The 17,556-nt window shown below is 35.4% G+C and overlaps 4 protein-coding genes across 4 annotated transcripts; 2 read left to right on the top strand and 2 right to left on the bottom strand.

The window, feature by feature from the left end:
- The first annotated feature begins 2,552 nt into the window (after positions 1 to 2,552).
- Positions 2,553 to 6,249, top strand: LOC141596196 (cyclic phosphodiesterase-like). The gene is made up of 3 exons (XM_074416297.1): positions 2,553 to 3,057; positions 5,228 to 5,282; positions 5,732 to 6,249. The coding sequence occupies exons 1-3, from the start codon at positions 2,653 to 2,655 to the stop codon at positions 5,929 to 5,931; spliced, it is 660 nt and encodes a 219-aa protein (XP_074272398.1). The 5' UTR covers positions 2,553 to 2,652; the 3' UTR covers positions 5,932 to 6,249.
- A 94-nt stretch (positions 6,250 to 6,343) lies between these two features.
- On the top strand, positions 6,344 to 8,022 carry LOC141596197 (cyclic phosphodiesterase-like). The gene is made up of 3 exons (XM_074416298.1): positions 6,344 to 7,059; positions 7,372 to 7,426; positions 7,700 to 8,022. Exons 1-3 carry the CDS (start codon positions 6,784 to 6,786, stop codon positions 7,897 to 7,899), a joined length of 531 nt encoding a protein of 176 aa, XP_074272399.1. The 5' UTR covers positions 6,344 to 6,783; the 3' UTR covers positions 7,900 to 8,022.
- Positions 8,023 to 8,736: 714 nt separating this feature from the next.
- On the bottom strand, positions 8,737 to 11,705 carry LOC141596195 (GDSL esterase/lipase At4g18970-like). The gene is made up of 5 exons (XM_074416296.1): positions 11,430 to 11,705; positions 11,066 to 11,190; positions 10,602 to 10,841; positions 9,647 to 9,887; positions 8,737 to 9,133 (listed from the first exon to the last, which is right to left on the bottom strand). The coding sequence occupies exons 1-5, from the start codon at positions 11,656 to 11,658 to the stop codon at positions 8,922 to 8,924; spliced, it is 1,047 nt and encodes a 348-aa protein (XP_074272397.1). The 5' UTR covers positions 11,659 to 11,705; the 3' UTR covers positions 8,737 to 8,921.
- Positions 11,706 to 14,001: 2,296 nt separating this feature from the next.
- On the bottom strand, positions 14,002 to 17,555 carry LOC141594036 (GDSL esterase/lipase At4g18970-like). Its single transcript, XM_074414250.1, has 5 exons — positions 17,284 to 17,555; positions 16,920 to 17,044; positions 16,571 to 16,810; positions 15,024 to 15,264; positions 14,002 to 14,415 (listed from the first exon to the last, which is right to left on the bottom strand). The coding sequence occupies exons 1-5, from the start codon at positions 17,513 to 17,515 to the stop codon at positions 14,201 to 14,203; spliced, it is 1,053 nt and encodes a 350-aa protein (XP_074270351.1). The 5' UTR covers positions 17,516 to 17,555; the 3' UTR covers positions 14,002 to 14,200.
- Position 17,556: the final 1 nt, after the last annotated feature.

Below are 17,556 nucleotides of genomic sequence, written 5' to 3' on the forward strand. Positions count from 1 at the left end.
TTGAAATCGACCCTTGAGAGAGGGAGTGGGATGACCCGGAAAACGATGAGTACTTAATGACCTTGACCGATTTCTTGACCTCCTCGGAATTGTACATGATTTTGGGGTTGTTGGGTGTTGAGTTAAGGATTCCGACCTTCGAACCCGAGAGGGGGGTTGGTGGGTAGTGCTAGTGTCCTACTTCGAACCCGAGAGGGGGGTCTTAGGCGAATTAGAGCCATCTCCTCCTTACTTGTCTACCCGAGTGATTAGCCTAGGGAATCAATATGTGGAACTACGAATTGTTGTGGGAGAACCGAGTTCTAGGCCTTTTAATCATTTGATTTACAACTTAATCTTTTCTTGCTCATTTTCACTTCTCTTGTTGAATTGCCATTTCTATTACTTGCTTTCTTACTTTAATTGTTTTAGTAGTTATTAATTTAGTTAATTAGTTTAATATCAACCAATTTTTTGATTCACGTAGCTAACTTATAATGTAAGACAAAACTAGTATTCAAACTTGATCTCCCTGTGGTTCGACCTCGACTACCCTACTACATTAGTTGAGTTATTTGTTTGATTTGGGGAGTGCGACAAACCCATTATCAATAACTAAATGACAAGTGGAATAAATGGAGTGTGAATGATGAAATTATTCATCAAGTTCCTTCTTATTTTAAGGAGGACAACAAACGAATCACTGTAACTCGATTTTGAACCATATGAATGATCACAATAAGTGTACTTGATCTTGAAGCATTGTGGCCTATATAGAGCAAGGACTAGACATTGGTCCACTCCAAAAGTATAGGTGAATGGGTGGCAATCGAGTCCTTCAGGTCGGTTAGCTGTTGGGTCATATTGGGTGGGTTGTGTCGAGTAATAACATGGTCACGTCGGTTATTGTGCAAACGAGTCAATAGTTTGGGCGAGGTCATCATTTAAAAGTTGAATTGGGTTCAATCGGAAGTCGTGTTTCTATTTCTCCTTATTTTTCTACCACGTGTCTAGGCTCGCTTCAGGAGTTATCTTATTCAATTTCAGCACCAAATAGCAAGTATTACACAAATTTCAACGTGTATTCGATTTTTGTCTAAGACTGATAGCGCACACAGATAGCCTCAAATGTCATCCGTTTCTCCGCAAAATTTGTGAAGTTTTTTCTTATGTAAGAAATCCTCAGTGTGATTAACGGACATTTTTGATTCGGGACCTGAAATCCCTAAAATCGTGTATTATACACGCCATTTTAATCCGTTCAGGAGGCTATGGTCGTGTTTCTATTTCTCCTCATTATTCTACCACGTGTCCAAGGTCGATTCAGGAATTCCTCTATTCAATTTCAGCACAAAATAACATGTATTAAACAAATTTCAACGATATTCCAATTTTGGTCCGAGATTGGTTTATCACACACCGATTACCTCAAATGTCATTCGTTGCTCCGCAAAATTTTTGAGGTTGCTTTGTCTGACCTCAGAAACCGTCGATGTTATTTATAGACATTTTTGTTCCGAGACTCTGAAATCCTGAAAACCGTGTATTATACTCCATTTGGAGTCGTTCAGAAGGTTGTACCGGGTCGTGTTTCTATTGCTCCCTATTTTTCTACCACGTGTCCATGGTTGATTCAGGAGTTATCCTATTCAATTTCACCACCTAATAACATGTACTAGACAAATTTCAACGAATATCCAATTTTCGTCGAAGACTGGTTTAACGCACACCGCCAAGGCGACAACCTCAAATGTAATTTACGGACATTTTTGTACCGGGATCCTGAATTCCCGAAAAAGTGGATTATACACTCCATTTTGAGCTGTTAGGAAGGCTGTACCAGGTCGTGTTTCTATTTCTCCTCATTTTCCTACCACATGTCTAGGGTCGCTTCAGAAGTTATCCTATTCCATTTCTACACCAAATAACAAGTATTAAATAAATTTCAACAAGTATCTGATTTTCATCCAAGACTGAATTAGCGCACACCGACAGCCTCAAATGTCGTTCGTTTTTCCGTAAAATTTGTGAAGTTGCTTTTTCTTATGTGTGAGACCTTCCGGGGAAAATCACGAAAACCGTGTTTTATATACTCAATTTTGAGCCGTTCGTAAGGCTGTACCGGGTCGTGTTTCCATTTCTCCTGATTTTTCTACCACATGTCTAGGGTCGATTCGGGAGTTACCCTGTTGAATTTCAGCACCGAATAACAAGTATTAAACAAATTTCAACGAGTATCCGATTTTTGTCCAAGACTGTTTTAGCGCACACCGACAATTTCAAATGTCATCCGTTTTTCCACAAAATTTGTGAAGTTGCTTTTCCTTATGTGAGAGACCTTACGTGTGATTTACGGACTTTTTTGTTTCGGGACTCTGAAATCCTGAAAACCGTGTATTATTATATACACACTCCAATTGTTCGTCATGTTACGAGCTCGAAGAGAAGATTAACATAAAAATGACCCGAACCTGAAATAACCCGACCCACTTTAACCCGAAATTCGAAATAACTCAATTCGAATTGGCCCGATCCGAACCCGACCCGTTGACTCATTTTGCCGAGTCTTATATTAAATCCTTAGTCAGATGACCCAATTAATTCTTTTTTTTTGATAAAAAATGACCCAATTTATTTACTCCTATAAGTCAATCTCAAACTATATTTTATTCTATGATCCAATCTAATAAAACTCTACAAATTCAACCTCTTCAAATCTTTATTTCTCCATCTTCTCATACACACCAAATAATCAAATATTCCAGAAAAATTCACCCAAAACAATTTGCAATGGAGAGTGAAAAACAGGTATACTCAGTGTGGGGCCTACCAAATGAGGAAGTAAGAGAAAGAGTGAAGAAAGTGATGAACACTTTAGCAACAGAATTCAATGGACCCGAGTTCGAACCCCATGTCACTATTGTTGGTGCAATTAATTTAACTCAAGAAGATGCAATTAACAAATTTAATTCAGCATGTACTGATCTTAAAAAGGCTTATGCTGCTCATTCTAAGGGTGTTTCTACTGGTACTTTTTATTATCAGTGTGTTTATCTCCTCCTTGATACTAATCCTGAGGTAATTAATTTGCTAATTGTGTTCTTTTTTTGTTGATTTTGATTAATTGGGTTTTGGGCTTGTGTTATTTTTGGTGGTTTTTGTGGGATTTGTGATTTGATCGATAATTATTGTGTAAGACGGTTTTACAGTGTGAGACTGTCCTTCATAAATGAGTGTTTCACCCGGTAAGACGGTCTTATTATATAATCTGTGTTATTTTGGTATGATTTTGTTTGATTTAGCTAGTCAATAGTCATGCTTGATTTATATAAGCGACAATACAAGTTCTTGCGTAAGACGGTCTTATATAGAGTATAAGAATTTGTGTAAAGAAACGTTCAGTATAAGAATTTGTGTAAAGAAACGTTTTTTTTACGCAGCCTATTAGAGCATCTCCAATGGTTACCCAAAAGGACTTGCTTGCAAATAAAAAAAAATTCAAGCTACTTGCTTAACCATCGGAAAGACTCTATTGAACTATTTTAAATTGAAAGAACTACCTCATGGAGCTAGTAAGAAGGCTCAAATGGTCCTACAAAAAATCTGCCAACTAAACTAATACACGTGGAAATAGGCATGAAGTACAATTGCATTTTCAGAAATGTTGTTGTGCATATGGGCCCATCTAAGCCACAACAACACTTATTTTACCATTGTAATAGTTTAAGCTTAAAAATATCAGAAATGAAAATCTTATATGTGCAATGGTAAGTAAGGTAAGTAGCAACTAGCTTACCATTGTGGATGCTCTTAAGAGTTTGATTTTGTTTTAGACCAACATGATGAACGGTTTTACACGGTGTTAGTTTTTTTGGTGTGAAGGGAGCCACAAGGGTGATTTTGATGCTGACGAGCACCACTTCTCGTGACTTTATTAGCTAAGCTAATTGACATCTGCAATTTACACGGTGTTAGTGTGAAAACGTCTTCCAGGAGAGTTATTGGAGCGACTATTTCTGCATTATAGTTTTGAAATATTTGTAATTTGTGTGTATTTCGAGATAGTAAGGGTTAAATTGGTTTGGAAGTTGATGACTTGTAGTATGTTCACTCGTCCGTAAGGGGTTAAGGGTGAAATAGGTTGGCGGGATCAATCTAATTTTCTTATTTAATCTTAAAATCTAGTTTTTCCATATTTCCAATGGAGCCAAAGATTCATTACTCTTTGGTTCTGGATTATGATGGAATAAAGCAAAATGGCTCACTAAAGTGGCTGCGCTTCTTTCTCTTGTGAAGTAGTGGTCGTTCGATGCAGTTCTCGACGCAATTTTCATCTTGGGTCACTCGGAAACAGTCTCTTTGTGTTGCTAACACAAGGGTAAGGCTGCGTACATCCGACCCCCCTTACCCCGCAATTTGCGGGAGCCATTTTGGCACTGGGGTAATGTTGTTGTTGTTGTTGTTGTTGTAATCTTAAAATCTAGTTGTTTGACAATAAACTTGCTTATTAGACTGTCTAATCTGCCTGCTAGCTTTTGTGTTATGGACTACGGTTAGAATGTTCATTGATACTACTACTGCCCCAGTAAACAATGGCAGATCTTTGTGTGTCGGACTGTCGCTGCTAGCTTTTACATTTGTATTGAATGTAGTACATAAATTAGCACTTGTTGTCCTTGGATGGCTCAATGGTTGAGTATAGGAATGTTTCGGACCATGAGGTTAGGTATTTATATCTTGGACCCTCCTAATATTTGCGCATATATCCGCTACTACTGGTAAAAGTTCATGTTAGGCCCTGCTTAGTTTTTGTGCGCCTGCATTTGGCCGACTTGATGCAATGTCAACTAGTTCATTTGGGGTTTAGTCGATTAGTGATAGTACTCATGACCTAAGGTTTGAAGTTGTTCGCACTATGACTTTGGTGGTCAACCGATATCAACTTATCAACTTTGATCGTTAATAAGCCTCACTTGAATCATCAGAACAAATGTTTTCTCCAACCATATGTTTCCATATTAATGTATATTGATACTCCGTATGTATTAAAGTTGACGCTGGTTGACCATTAGATGATTAGAGTTAAAAGGGGACAATAGAAATGGAATTGAGGGAATATATAGTCTTTTCAATTTGCAAGTTGCTGATATTCAATCTATTTCTACCTGTACTATATAATTCAGGAAGCTGAAATTTTCTCGACTATCCGTTGCCTGAGAATATAATTGTGCCTTTTTTTGGTTAACAGGTTGTTGAACCTAGTGACCACTGTTGCAGACATTTTGGTTATGAACGACCCTCACGTAAGTTCACTGTGAAACTGGGTACACTCTTTGGATATGAAATAGATACGGAGTATATTACTTCATACTTCGTACTTATTAAAATTTGCTTTCTATTAGTGGATGAATGTTAAAATTTATCGTGTTATTTATGAACTTTAGCCATCATTCAGATTCTAGGTTTCTGTTATGTAGATACTCTCATTTACTGATTTACCTAAGTTTCATTAAATATCGATATTGGCATACTATGACTAGAGCTTCTTCATGATCTGGTATGTCTTACCTTGGTTACAACAAAAATGTTACCTCAGTGCCTCAAGGGTTCCCGCAAATGGCTGGATAAACAAAACAGGGTCCGGATGTTTGCAAGTTGCAACCTTTCTTATTTGTTGTTAACACAAATAGACTGTTTTGAGATTTGAGTGTGTCGCTTTTTCTGTCATCTCATTTGCGATTTTTTTTTTCAGCTTATATGCCACATATGAGCCTTCTATACGCCGACTTGACAGAAGATGAGAAAAAGAAATCTCAGGAGAGAGCTAATGCTGTGGATGACAGCCTTGGAAATTTGAGCTTCTCAATCAAACGCTTGGTACTTTACAAAACCGATACTGAAGATAAGTCACTCAAATCCTGGGAAAAGATTGCCGAATATGAACTTGAATGATGCTTTCATACAAACTGGTGTTCAATAAACGATTTCCATGCAATCTGAAGATTGATGTGTTTTTACTGTTTTTCCGAGTTTAGCATATGAATAAAAACTACAGCTTCTGCTTTTCTGTGCTTACCCTTTGCTGTAAACACAAACCTTGCATCTTTGTAATAGCATTGTGCAATTCTCATGTTTTTTTTGCTTGCTAGATTTTTGTTTTTGTTTTTGTTTAATTAGAGTGCACTATGTTCTCTGTTTTCACATGATTCGAGGAAGGTAAATTGAACGGTTCTTGTTAAACATGGAATAATAATGTGCTTTCTGCTCAAATTCTTATTTCAGACGGGCTATTTCTTGTCTGAAATAAGACGGATCAAATGTAGCCATTTTACGATAAAATGTTACTATTTTCTGATAAAATGTTGCCATCATTTTCAGGGTAAAAAGTGACAAGTTTAGTTATAACATTTTGTCATTAAATGGTTACATTCTATAAAAAAATGGTGACATTTGGTCCGTCTTATTTCAGACCGTCTGAAACAAGACTTATTGTACTTTCTGTTTGTCGTAGGAGTAGGTCGGGCCGTCGGGGTTGATTTTAATATTTTTGTTTCATTGTTGACAAAGTGCAGCCTTGGGTTGGAAAGTTTAAGTTCTTGCTTTCATCTTCGGCCGCCATTTTTGACATGGAAAGAAATGGGATAAGGCCGTTCCATTTCTTTATCCAATAGAAACGAAGTGGAGGATTCCGATTCCTCGACTTCTATCCACTGAGAAAAAGTTGCTCCATTGATAAAGATGGTCTAAGAACCTCTCTTATTAATATGTCCAAGTATATTCCATTTCATGATCTAAATTTTTGCAATGGATAGTGAAAAGCAGGTGTTCTCAGTATGGGGCCTACCAACAGAAGAAGTAAGAGAAAGAGTGAAGAAAGTGATGAAGACATTGGCAGCAGAGTTCAATGGTCCCGAGTTCGAACCCCATGTTACTATTGTTCGTGCAATTAAATTAACTCAAGAAGATGCTATTAACAAATTTAATTCAGCATGTACTGATCTTAAGAAGGCTTATGTTGTTCATTCTAAGGGTGTTTCTACCGGTACTTGTGTTTATCTCCTTCTCGATACCAATCCTCAGGTAATTTACTCCTTAATTGTCGTTTGTCGGTTTAGATGAATTTGATTAATCGGGTTTTGGGTTTCATGTTATGGTTGGTGGGTTGTTGTGGGATTTGTGATTATTTGTGACACGATCGATAATTATTGTGTAAGACTGTCTTACAGGTGTGTGCTGATCGTTAATTTATAATAGTTTTATTGATACTCCCTCCGTCGATTAAAATGATTGGAACGGACGAAGTAGTAATAAATGAAATGTTTTAACAAATGAAAAGACTGTATTACCTTGCAGACGGTCTTATTATATAATTGTGCCTTTTTGGTTTAACAGGTTGTTGCACCTAGTGATCACTGTTGCAGGCATTTTGGTTATGAACGACGCTCACGTAAGTTCAATGCGAAGCTGTGTCAGTCTTTGGATATGAATTGGAGTATATTACTTCATATGGTGTGCTTATTAAAATTTTACCCCTGTTATTGCATAAATGTATTAATCTGCACTCGTTTTTCGGAAGTGTGAACTGAGTAGCCGATGTTAGTTATCACGTCTAATTTGATTGTGTTGTGGAAACTGACTTCCTAGCTTGGCTGAGATGATATTTTGAGACTTGATTGTGTCGATTTTTCAGTTATTTCATTTGCAATGCTTCATTTTACAGCTTATATGCCACATATGGGCCTTCTATACGCGGACTTGACAGAAGATGAGAAAAAGAAAGCTCAGGAGAGAGCTAATGCTGTGGATGACAGCATTGGAAATTTGAGCTTCTTAATCAAACGCTTGGCACTTTACAAAACCGATCCTGAAGATAAGTCTCTCAAATCCTGGGAAAAAATTGCCGAATATGAACTTGAATGATGTTTTCATACAACCTGGTGTTCAATAAAAAATTTAATGTAATCTGAATATTAATGTGGTTTTACTTGTATTTTCTTAGTTCCAGCATATGAATAAAAACTGCAGCTTCGGCTTTTCCTTGCCTACTCTTAATTCGCGGTTTTATGCAATTCGAGTCTTTGTGACAAAACAGTAATGTCTTTCAGATACACAGCACCTGTTTGCATTTGCAGTATTGTTTTATACTTTTATCGGCTTGGAGATCAGAGTTTAAGATATGATCAAGAATTGTAATCTCAGTATACCGGTGAAAAATATCTGGTGCAGATCGTAAGGAACTATTGCAGGATTCACCAGGATTAGAGAATCTTTTTCGAGATTCAGGAATGCAATGTAGTTGCTGATTGTTTAGCTGAATACGCGGTGCTACATAACCGTACTGGTAGCAGTTGGTTTGTTTGTAGGTATGTCCACCTGCTTTTGCTATCGATTTTTTTTTAGGCTGCGGGTATTTCTAATAGGAATAATTATAATAGTTGGTCATGATATCAGAGCCAGGGTGACCTAAGGTCACGGGTTCGAATCCTGGCAACCCCAAAAATTCACGAAGTGGAATTTCAGCACATGGTTTGCGGGAGCCTGTGCACTAACCACTCTTCAAGCCCAATGGACATTCGAATGAGGGGCGTAAATGCGTAATAGGAATAATTATAATAGTTGGGCCTCAACCATCACCTTAAGGTTTTGGTTGAGATGGTTCATCTATCAATTTCATCTATTATCCCCCATCAGGTCATCCCCCTAACTCTCCACCCACCCGAAACTCGTGTTATGTAAACATTTTGCAACATCGTAACATGTAAAGGTAATAATAGTGAGTATTATAGAAGATACCAACGTTACAAGGGTACAGATTTATTTGGTGGCGACTTATGCGCCGAGTTCAAGAGCTAGTAAAAATGGGAAATACGATATGCTTACATAAAAGTTACGGAGTATATAATATGGTGGCGACTTATGCGCCGAGTACTCTTAAGTCGCGACTAGGAGCTGACAAGAGTGTTAATGTCGACAGGATGAACAAACGTGGGACTTGGAGAGTTAAATGCAGTTTGAGCCGTTGGCACGTTCACTACTTCCGTTGTATGATATCCGTCCATAAATGCGTATAGCGTTCTATCAGGGCACGGTGGAACGTTTGGTTCGCACTGGAAATCGCTCCTTACTTTGCAACAGGTACCAACAACATTGAAATCTGAAAATTGTACACTCCTTGCTGATTAATTTGATTGTTGACGGAATTTGTAAAACCGTAATCTATAAAAGAGTGCCCTACGTCGAAAATCATTAATTGATTTAGGATAGACACCGGCTTGCTGATTAATTTGATTGTTGACGGAATTTGTAAACCGTAATTTATAAAAGAGTGCCCTATGTCGAAAATTGTTAATTGATTTAGGATAGACGCCATAGATAGACTTAGTTGGTTTTTTTGGGCTAAAGGTAGCCACAAGGGCGATTTTAAAGCTGACGGGGTTCGAACACAGGTCATAAATATCAGTACCTCTCATGACTTTATTAACTAAACTAGTTGACATCTGCATGGATAGACTTAGTTGGTGTATGACGTTAAATACAGAGTTTGATATACGATGTCATGGATAGACTTAGTTGGTGGATGATGTAAAATAAGAGTTTGATATTCAGCTCCCGTGAAATACTCCGTATTATTTATGATCAAGGATTATGTGTCGGAAAAAAAACTCACCAGGAGGAACCGGAGCTGCAGTTTGAATGGCGAGCGTGTCGATGTAGGTAATATTTACACCAATAAGTTTTGCATTCAAATTATCAACAAGTGTTATTAATTTCTGATTGAAAATTATGACAGCTTGATTGATTTCATCAACACATTGTGTTGCATTATTCATTTGAATTTCAGCAGGAGTGCAACCTATCGAACCCAGTCCAAATATTGCTATCTTCCTTGCTCCGTACGTGTATAGTACCTGCCAACCCAATATGATATATGGTTCAGAGACGCGATCGGTAGGGGTGAGCAAAAATATACGTTACGGTTTTATATTACGGATATGATACGGTATATACGATACGAAAATTAAAAAACGAAATCGTATATACGGTTTCTGACACGGTTTGAAGTTTTTGTATAAAAAAAAAATTAAAAAAATGCAAAGTTCCTCTTTCAACTCCACTCTTTTAATGTTTTTTTACGGCCTTTTTTACTAACTTATCTCAATTAAACAAAAATTAGCCCGTTATAAGAGGTAGTCATGTTAGAGCTAATTATTAGCTCTTGAATAATTACAATGTTTAATTGGGCATTTGTCACCAAACCGTATCCGTATATACGGATTTTGTATACACGGTTTTTCCAGGTACCCGAAAATTGTATATACGGTTAAACCGTATCGGATCTGTATAGTAATTTTTGCGATTTTTAAAACCGTATACTCGATACGGTTTTCAAAACCTTATCGGGTATACGGTTTTGCTTACCCCTAGGGAGCGATCGGTATCAGTATCACCTGTTGATGTCATCTCATTTTCCGATATAAGCAGCAAGAGTTTCTTTTTATTTTATTTTACTAGTTCTGATTAATTAAGGCTCTGATGTCGTTGTCTTGTTGATTATTTTTGGTTTATAAGGTTCCGATTTATAAACAAATGAGTAAGACGATAAGTTATAGGACTGTACGTACCTGAAGTTGTTTACCATAGTCGGTAACAAGAGCAGTGGCAAATTGATCAGGAGTGAAAATGGCCTTTGATGGATAATATTGTGGCATAAAGTAGTTATTTATGTAATCGTTACTTCCAATATCGACTGTGTATAGGCACTTGTTCAAGTACTTGCTAACGGATCCGAAAACATAGGGTTGAAGCTTTGCAATCGTAGCTCCATGGTTTATTACTTGCCTCGCCAACCATATTCGATCACCCTAAATGACATTTAATTTTGCGATAATAAGTTAGTAACGGTATGAGATAGCGTCACTAGGTTCGGGTATATAGAGTTGGCAAACGAGTTAATCGGGTCAGGTTTGAGTCGACCAATTCGGTTTTGCAAGGATTCGGGTATGATCGGGTTAGGTCATTTCTGGTTAATAAATACGTAATAATTTAACGGGAATGCATGAATTGAAAAGATTTAGTTGTATAGTACCAAGCGTGCTCCTGATTCAGGTCGAATTCCACCTGATCCAGATGCGTAATTAACCCCTCTTAAGCTGTCCGAACCATTTGCTGTGGTAAATGGTAATATTAATCCTCGAATTCCAAGGAGATTAGCTATTTAACAATGAAACAAGAATGTGTTAGAATACATTTCAACCATCAGCTTAAGATTTTGAGTACCATTGACCAGTATATAACTTAATTGTGTAAATATGTATGTAACCACATTGATTATTAGAATAGTCATAAATCATGCATAGTCATTTACATAACGGTTCTTATATCGAATTGTAACATATATACGGAGTATATATCGAAATGGTGATGTATAACGGTTTTACATTAGAACTTACTGATCACATCGGTAATGGTTAAACCATTAGTAAATCTTCCGGTAGCAACACTTCCCGGAAAATCAATACCATAAGGTGCATAATTAGCTTTAGCAACAGTAGTTAAGTTATTATTATTGCCAACATCAAATAAGGAATCGCCGAAAATGAAGTGGCATGGTACTTTCGGATCACCATGCACAAAACTACATGCAATTAATATTATCACAAAAAACCCTAAGAAATTCATAATAATTTTATTTTGTGTATGGATATTATTTGTTGGTATAATTAAGAATTGATGCCCTAAATTTGTAGATTTTATGGTATATTTATAGTACATTTACGTAGTTACGTAACTCTCATGCACAATCATGCACGTCAATTTCCTATGGATTTTACATAAGATTTTATTTTTTGGAGGAAGGCGGGTCGAAAATGACTCACAAGGCGAAGGCTCAAAAAGGTTTGGGTTAATTGGGTAGGCTTTAGACCCTAATTATACGATAAAAAAAATGGTCACTTTCAAACTAGCCATGTGCAACTTATTATATAAAGTTATTTTTCACTACAACGGTATAATAATAATAATAATAATAATAATAATAATAATAATAATAATAATAATTAGTGGCATTAGCCAGGATTTCATTTATAAGGTGAAAATTTTACATGGGAGTGAACGGGTATTAACTTAATAAAAATTTGAAAAATGTTCGAAAATTAAACTAGAAATTTCGAAATTTTCATTTTTCAGCAGGACAAGGCCGTAAGCTATGAAAGTAAAAAGGATATTGTTCAAAATAGTAAAAAGGTTATTGTTCAAAATAGTAAAATTTATTATACGATGATACAAAATACAAACTACTACGGAGTACATTAGTTAAGGGCTGACCTAAATCCACTGGTAGTTGCTGATTAGCCAACTTAGTTGCTGATTCACTCGCTCGCTTCTTGCTTCATGACCAATCATCAAACAATGGGAAATTTCGATGGATTATTGCACCAACCTTTGTTGATTCGTTTTGTATAATTGACTCTGTTATTGTAGCATTATCCCCTAACCCGCCCCCTTGATGTACTCTGGTAAACTTTTAAGACTCTTTATAATTTCGGCACCTTTATACCAAAAAAAAAAAATCCAATGGTAGTTCTTTTAATGCCATGGATAGGTAAGGGTAATGTGCACATCCAAAATCTCTTATTAGCCGATCAAGTTGTGGCCTTAGTGAAAAGTGGAGTGAATTTATCAATACCCGTAGTTAATTAAGACGATTACAGACAACACAATAAAACGCTTAATAGCGTTTATAAGTATTATTCTAATTTATAAGGAATATCATTGTATCGACATTACTAAGCTAAAAGGGTCATACAAAAATAAGTAAAATGTCATTATTATAAAAGTTCCTAAAAGTTAAGTATTAATTTTCCGCAATGCCTTTGATTAATTTATCCATAATGTGTTTACGTATATAAAGTCTATCAATATAAAAAAAATACTTTTATTTCCTCTTCAGAAGAATCATCGGTTTATCTTTAATTGCAATATTTTTCACATAAAATATAGTAACTAGTACGGAGTACAAGAGAATGCCTTTACGCAACGACTCAACGATTAAATTAATAAAAAAGAAATGTGTTAAATAAAACGTGGGAAAGTACGAATGGTCCAATTTTAAGTTGGACGTACGATCGATCCTTGCATACGATTGCACAACAACTTGTGTTTGAAGTAAAAGTTTTAATCGATTTGTTTGTCAACTTTATAATGCATGCGTTTTGAAGCCCTAAGCTAAGGATTAAGGCTACGATATATGGAATATAGGCTTGTGGACATAACTAGACCAACTTGAGATGTATAATCGACTAGTTCATTAAATACTTTATAAAATTTTTAATAATTACGCGCTATATCTTAAGCATTTATTTATCTTTGTTTAGTTTCGTTTAGTAAAAAAAGTATATAAATAATTAGAATGGACGAAGTACTAAAATAAGACAATGGCCATGTTTGGTAAACAACGGATTAATTTCAACATAAGCAGATTGCAAAGGCTGATTAGAAATGACAGATTTTAACAGAAGGTTTGACTAGCATATTATAATTAGCAGAATTAATTTGAGTGTTTGGTAACTGGCAGATTACGATTAGTAGATTGTTAGCTTTCTTTGTAAAATGTAGTAAAATTTCCTAGTTTAGAATATGCTAACTAATATGCTGGGCCAAGCAGCATATTGTAAAACAGCATATTGACCCCAAATATGTTGTTTCAATATGTTATTTACCAAACACTAAAAACAGCATATTGACTGGTCAAACATGCTAAAACCCTTGAATATGCTAAAAATTGACCCATATGCCGTTTACCAAACAAGGTCATTGAGTGCGTTTATCATTTCTTCAATACCATTTCTGTAACTTTTTTTTTTGGTCTAAAGGGAGCGGCAAGGAAGAATTTATTACTGGCGAGATTTGAACCTAGATCATAATTACGGCCCTTCATAAGTTTACTAATTATGCTAATTGATATCTACATTTCTTTAACTTTTGCGCTAATACATTAAACAACCTATATTTCGTAATAGAGTATTTATTTATTTGATGACGAGTCATGGATCAAATTTAAAACCTAGGAAAATGGAAAAATACAACAGGCATTGAACAAGTTACAAACTTACAAGTGTGTAAAACATCAATAATAATTATTGTATAAGACAGTTTTATAATATTAGACATTTTTCTTAAGATATCGTAGGACGGTCTAGTTATAATTAGTGCAAAATCAAGACTATAATAAGTTGGCAAGAGTATTAATGTCAACAGGACGAACAAACGTGCAATTTGTAGCAATAAATGCAGCTTGAGCAGTTTGCAAATTTATAACTTCTGTTGGATGATATCCATCCATGAATGCGTAATAATTTCTATTAGGGCACGGTGGAAAGTTTGGTTCACACTGGAAATCGCTTGTTACTTTGCAACATGTATCAACAACATTAAAACCTGCACAAAATATAAAAATGTTATACATATTTGTTTGATCGTGATTTAATCTTGTGTAAGGCGGTTTTACATTAATATAGCTCTAAAGCAGATTTAAACATAACCTTATTAGTGAGTAAAAGTTGACAGACTTGACTCGATCTTACCCTTTTATATGATTTTCGTAACCTTGTATTTATTGTATTGTTGATCGTGGTTAGACCTGTACTCGGGCCGGACTCTCCTGGTCAGACCCGGGACAAGCCATGGGAAGGGGTGGGCTTGGTCGGGTCGGGCTGTGATATGCTTGACCGGGTCAGGGTCCGAGGCGGGCGGGGCAAGCGGGCCTTACCAATTTATTTTTTATTTTTTATTTTGCTAGGCAGGCTAAGGACGGGCCGGGATGGAATTTTAGGGCCCTAACCAGGCCAACTTGTAACATAAAATACTCAACTTTTACCATGCACAATTGCCTTATCTTTTATATGCCATCAAATATGCGTGTATTAATGAAAATAACCAATTACGGAGTACTCCGTATATTATATCATACAACAATCTTACACAAAATGGGTAAAATATTTATCAGATCGAAACTAATATAGATGAAGTTTAGCATGTATACCAACCTGGAGGAGGAGGAGATGCAGATTGTATGGCGATTGTGTCAATATACGTTAACTTTGCACCAATGAGATTAACATTTAAATAATCAATTAGTAATATTAATTTTTCATTAAAAAGCATGACGGCTTTATTAATTTCTTCAACACATTGGATTGCTTTGTTCATTCGAATTTCAGCAGGAGTGCAACCTATTTGTCCTAGTCCAAATATTGCTATTTTCCTTGCTCCGTACGTGTATAATGACTGCCAAAATTAATTACAATCGAAAATAGGATCATAGAAATCAATAATGAAATTTAAATTAAAGTAGATGTAATTTCACAAATACTATCCTACAACCAGTTGTATAATAATATTGTACAACCATCTCAAAGTTGTTGAGCTCTTACACAAAGTTGTTGACCTATTTTACAAGTTATTGAGCTATTTTGCGCAGTTATTGAGCTTCATAATTATTCTGGTAAGCTCAATAACTTTGTACCATAGCTCAATAATTTTGTTAATAGAGCTCGACAACTTTGTAACAAAGCTCAGTTACATTGACTAAGTTGTATATACAACCAGTTGTATAATACATTAACTGATGTAACTTAGGTGTAGTGTTTTAGAGTAAAACAAAATATTGTGTAGATATAATATGTTCCAAATTGAATTGTTTGTATTCTACAACTCATAATATTTTCTTTGTGAACATAGAGAATAATTTTAATTTGTATTACTAAATGGTTGCGCTTCTTTCTCGAGTGAAACAACAGTTCTTAGATGCAATTTTTATCTAATTAATTAAGTCATTTAAAAACAGCCTCTTTCTGTTGCTAACACAAGGGTAAGGACTGTATCAGTCCGACCCCCCTTACCCTGTAATTTGCGCGAGTCGTTAAGGTAAATCGGATCATGTAACAATTGTTATTGTAATGACTTTTTGCCCGATGTTAGTACAACAATTGTATTCCTATATATTTTTCATAAATTCTAAAAAATAAGGTCTTAAACCGTGAGACAATTCGTTTTTATAAAATGTTTGTTCTTTTAATGCTAATAAATGAGTTGGCTTTTTATATAATGGAACCGTCTCACTCGAAAATTATTGTTATATTTTCCAGAATAACAAGGATATTCACAATTTTTTAAGGGTAGCTTGTGATTATAGGAAATAAATGTCACAAAGTAGTTATAATTATATATTTCATTAAGTAATCCGAGTATTATTTTTTGGTTTCAAAAAATTTAGGTTTAAGGTTAGGGGAGATCACCGATCTCTTTGAGGGCTTAGAATGTTGTTTATAAATTGCCTACCAACAACAACATGGCTATATTTTAAGGCAATGGAATCGAACCCCTGATTTCAAGATCAGATCAAACGGTGAACTTTTTACCATTGGGCCAAAATATAAATATATACTACTCCCTCTGTTCCAGTGATATGTTACACTACTTCCTTTATTTTGTGAGGTGAAAATAAAGGAAATGTAAACATATCACTGGAACGGATGGAGTATAAATTAAAGGGATGAGTAATTATGAAAAGAACAAAATAGAAAGCACCAACCTTAAGTTGTTGACCATATTCAGTAATTAGTTCAGTGGCAAATTGGTCAAGATTGAAAGTGGCCATTGACGGATAATATTGTGGCATATAATAATTATTTATGTAATCGTTGCTTCCAATATTCACTGTGTAAAGGCACTTGTTCAAGTATTCAGGAACTGGTCCTTTAACATAGGGTTGAAGTTTCTCAACTGTTAATCCATGGTTAAGTACTTGTTTAGCCAACCATACCCGATCACCCTACACGATCAAGAAAAATCAAGAAAATAACTAAATAAGTCGGATGTCGTAGTTTCAATAGGAAAATGAAATGGTGTCACGTAAATATAAGGTTAATTAAAAGGTTAACCAAATGTGATCCTGATTCTGGGCGGATTCCACTTGATCCAGATGCGTAGTTGACACCTTTTAAACTCTCGATATCAGATGCAGTGGTGAACGGTTGTATGAATTCTTCAATTCCCAAGAGCTTAGCTGATCAAGTCAGGAAAAAAAATTGTTTTATACTATAATCAACAATAATAATACGACAATTTTAATTAAATATTTTTAAATCTCATGCATTATTATACCATGTCATTAACCGAGTATATCCATATCATCATAACATACTCTCTCGGTCCCAGGTCATTTGTTTACCTTTAACTAAATTAACTCTTACAAAGAATAAAAAAAAAGTAAATAAATAAATGAGACGGAGAATGAGGACTTACTAAGAACATCGGCAATGGTAAGGCCATTGGTAAATCTTCCATTAGCAACATTTCCAGGGAAATCAACACCGTAAGGTAAATAATTAGCTTTAGCAAAGGTAATTAGTTGATTATTATTGCCAACATCGAATAAAGAATCGCCAAAAATGAAATGGCATGGTGTTTTTAGATCACCATGCACAAAATTGCATGTAGCTAGTAATAATAACAAAAATATACGTAAGAATTTCATTATTTCATTACTCGTATATCTTCGTCTTTCTTTCGTATGAT

Source organism: Silene latifolia, chromosome 8 (genome assembly GCF_048544455.1).
Source record: "Silene latifolia isolate original U9 population chromosome 8, ASM4854445v1, whole genome shotgun sequence".
Taxonomy (NCBI): Eukaryota; Viridiplantae; Streptophyta; class Magnoliopsida; order Caryophyllales; family Caryophyllaceae; genus Silene; species Silene latifolia.

Coding starts and splice junctions, on each gene's coding strand:
- LOC141596196 (XM_074416297.1), top strand. CDS start 2,653: ATGATCCAATCTAATAAAACTCTACAAATTCAACCTCTTCAAATCTTT. Junction 3,058..5,227: donor TCCTTGATACTAATCCTGAG/GTAATTAATTTG, acceptor TTTGGTTAACAG/GTTGTTGAACCTAGTGACCA. Junction 5,283..5,731: donor TGGTTATGAACGACCCTCAC/GTAAGTTCACTG, acceptor TTTTTTTTTCAG/CTTATATGCCACATATGAGC.
- LOC141596197 (XM_074416298.1), top strand. CDS start 6,784: ATGGATAGTGAAAAGCAGGTGTTCTCAGTATGGGGCCTACCAACAGAA. Junction 7,060..7,371: donor TTCTCGATACCAATCCTCAG/GTAATTTACTCC, acceptor TTGGTTTAACAG/GTTGTTGCACCTAGTGATCA. Junction 7,427..7,699: donor TGGTTATGAACGACGCTCAC/GTAAGTTCAATG, acceptor TTCATTTTACAG/CTTATATGCCACATATGGGC.
- LOC141596195 (XM_074416296.1), bottom strand. CDS start 11,658: ATGAATTTCTTAGGGTTTTTTGTGATAATATTAATTGCATGTAGTTTT. Junction 11,191..11,429: donor AACCATTACCGATGTGATCA/GTAAGTTCTAAT, acceptor ATTGTTAAATAG/CTAATCTCCTTGGAATTCGA. Junction 9,134..9,646: donor TGCAGCTCCGGTTCCTCCTG/GTGAGTTTTTTT, acceptor TACAATTTTCAG/ATTTCAATGTTGTTGGTACC.
- LOC141594036 (XM_074414250.1), bottom strand. CDS start 17,515: ATGAAATTCTTACGTATATTTTTGTTATTATTACTAGCTACATGCAAT. Junction 16,811..16,919: donor CAGAATCAGGATCACATTTG/GTTAACCTTTTA, acceptor TTGATCGTGTAG/GGTGATCGGGTATGGTTGGC. Junction 14,416..15,023: donor TGCATCTCCTCCTCCTCCAG/GTTGGTATACAT, acceptor TATTTTGTGCAG/GTTTTAATGTTGTTGATACA.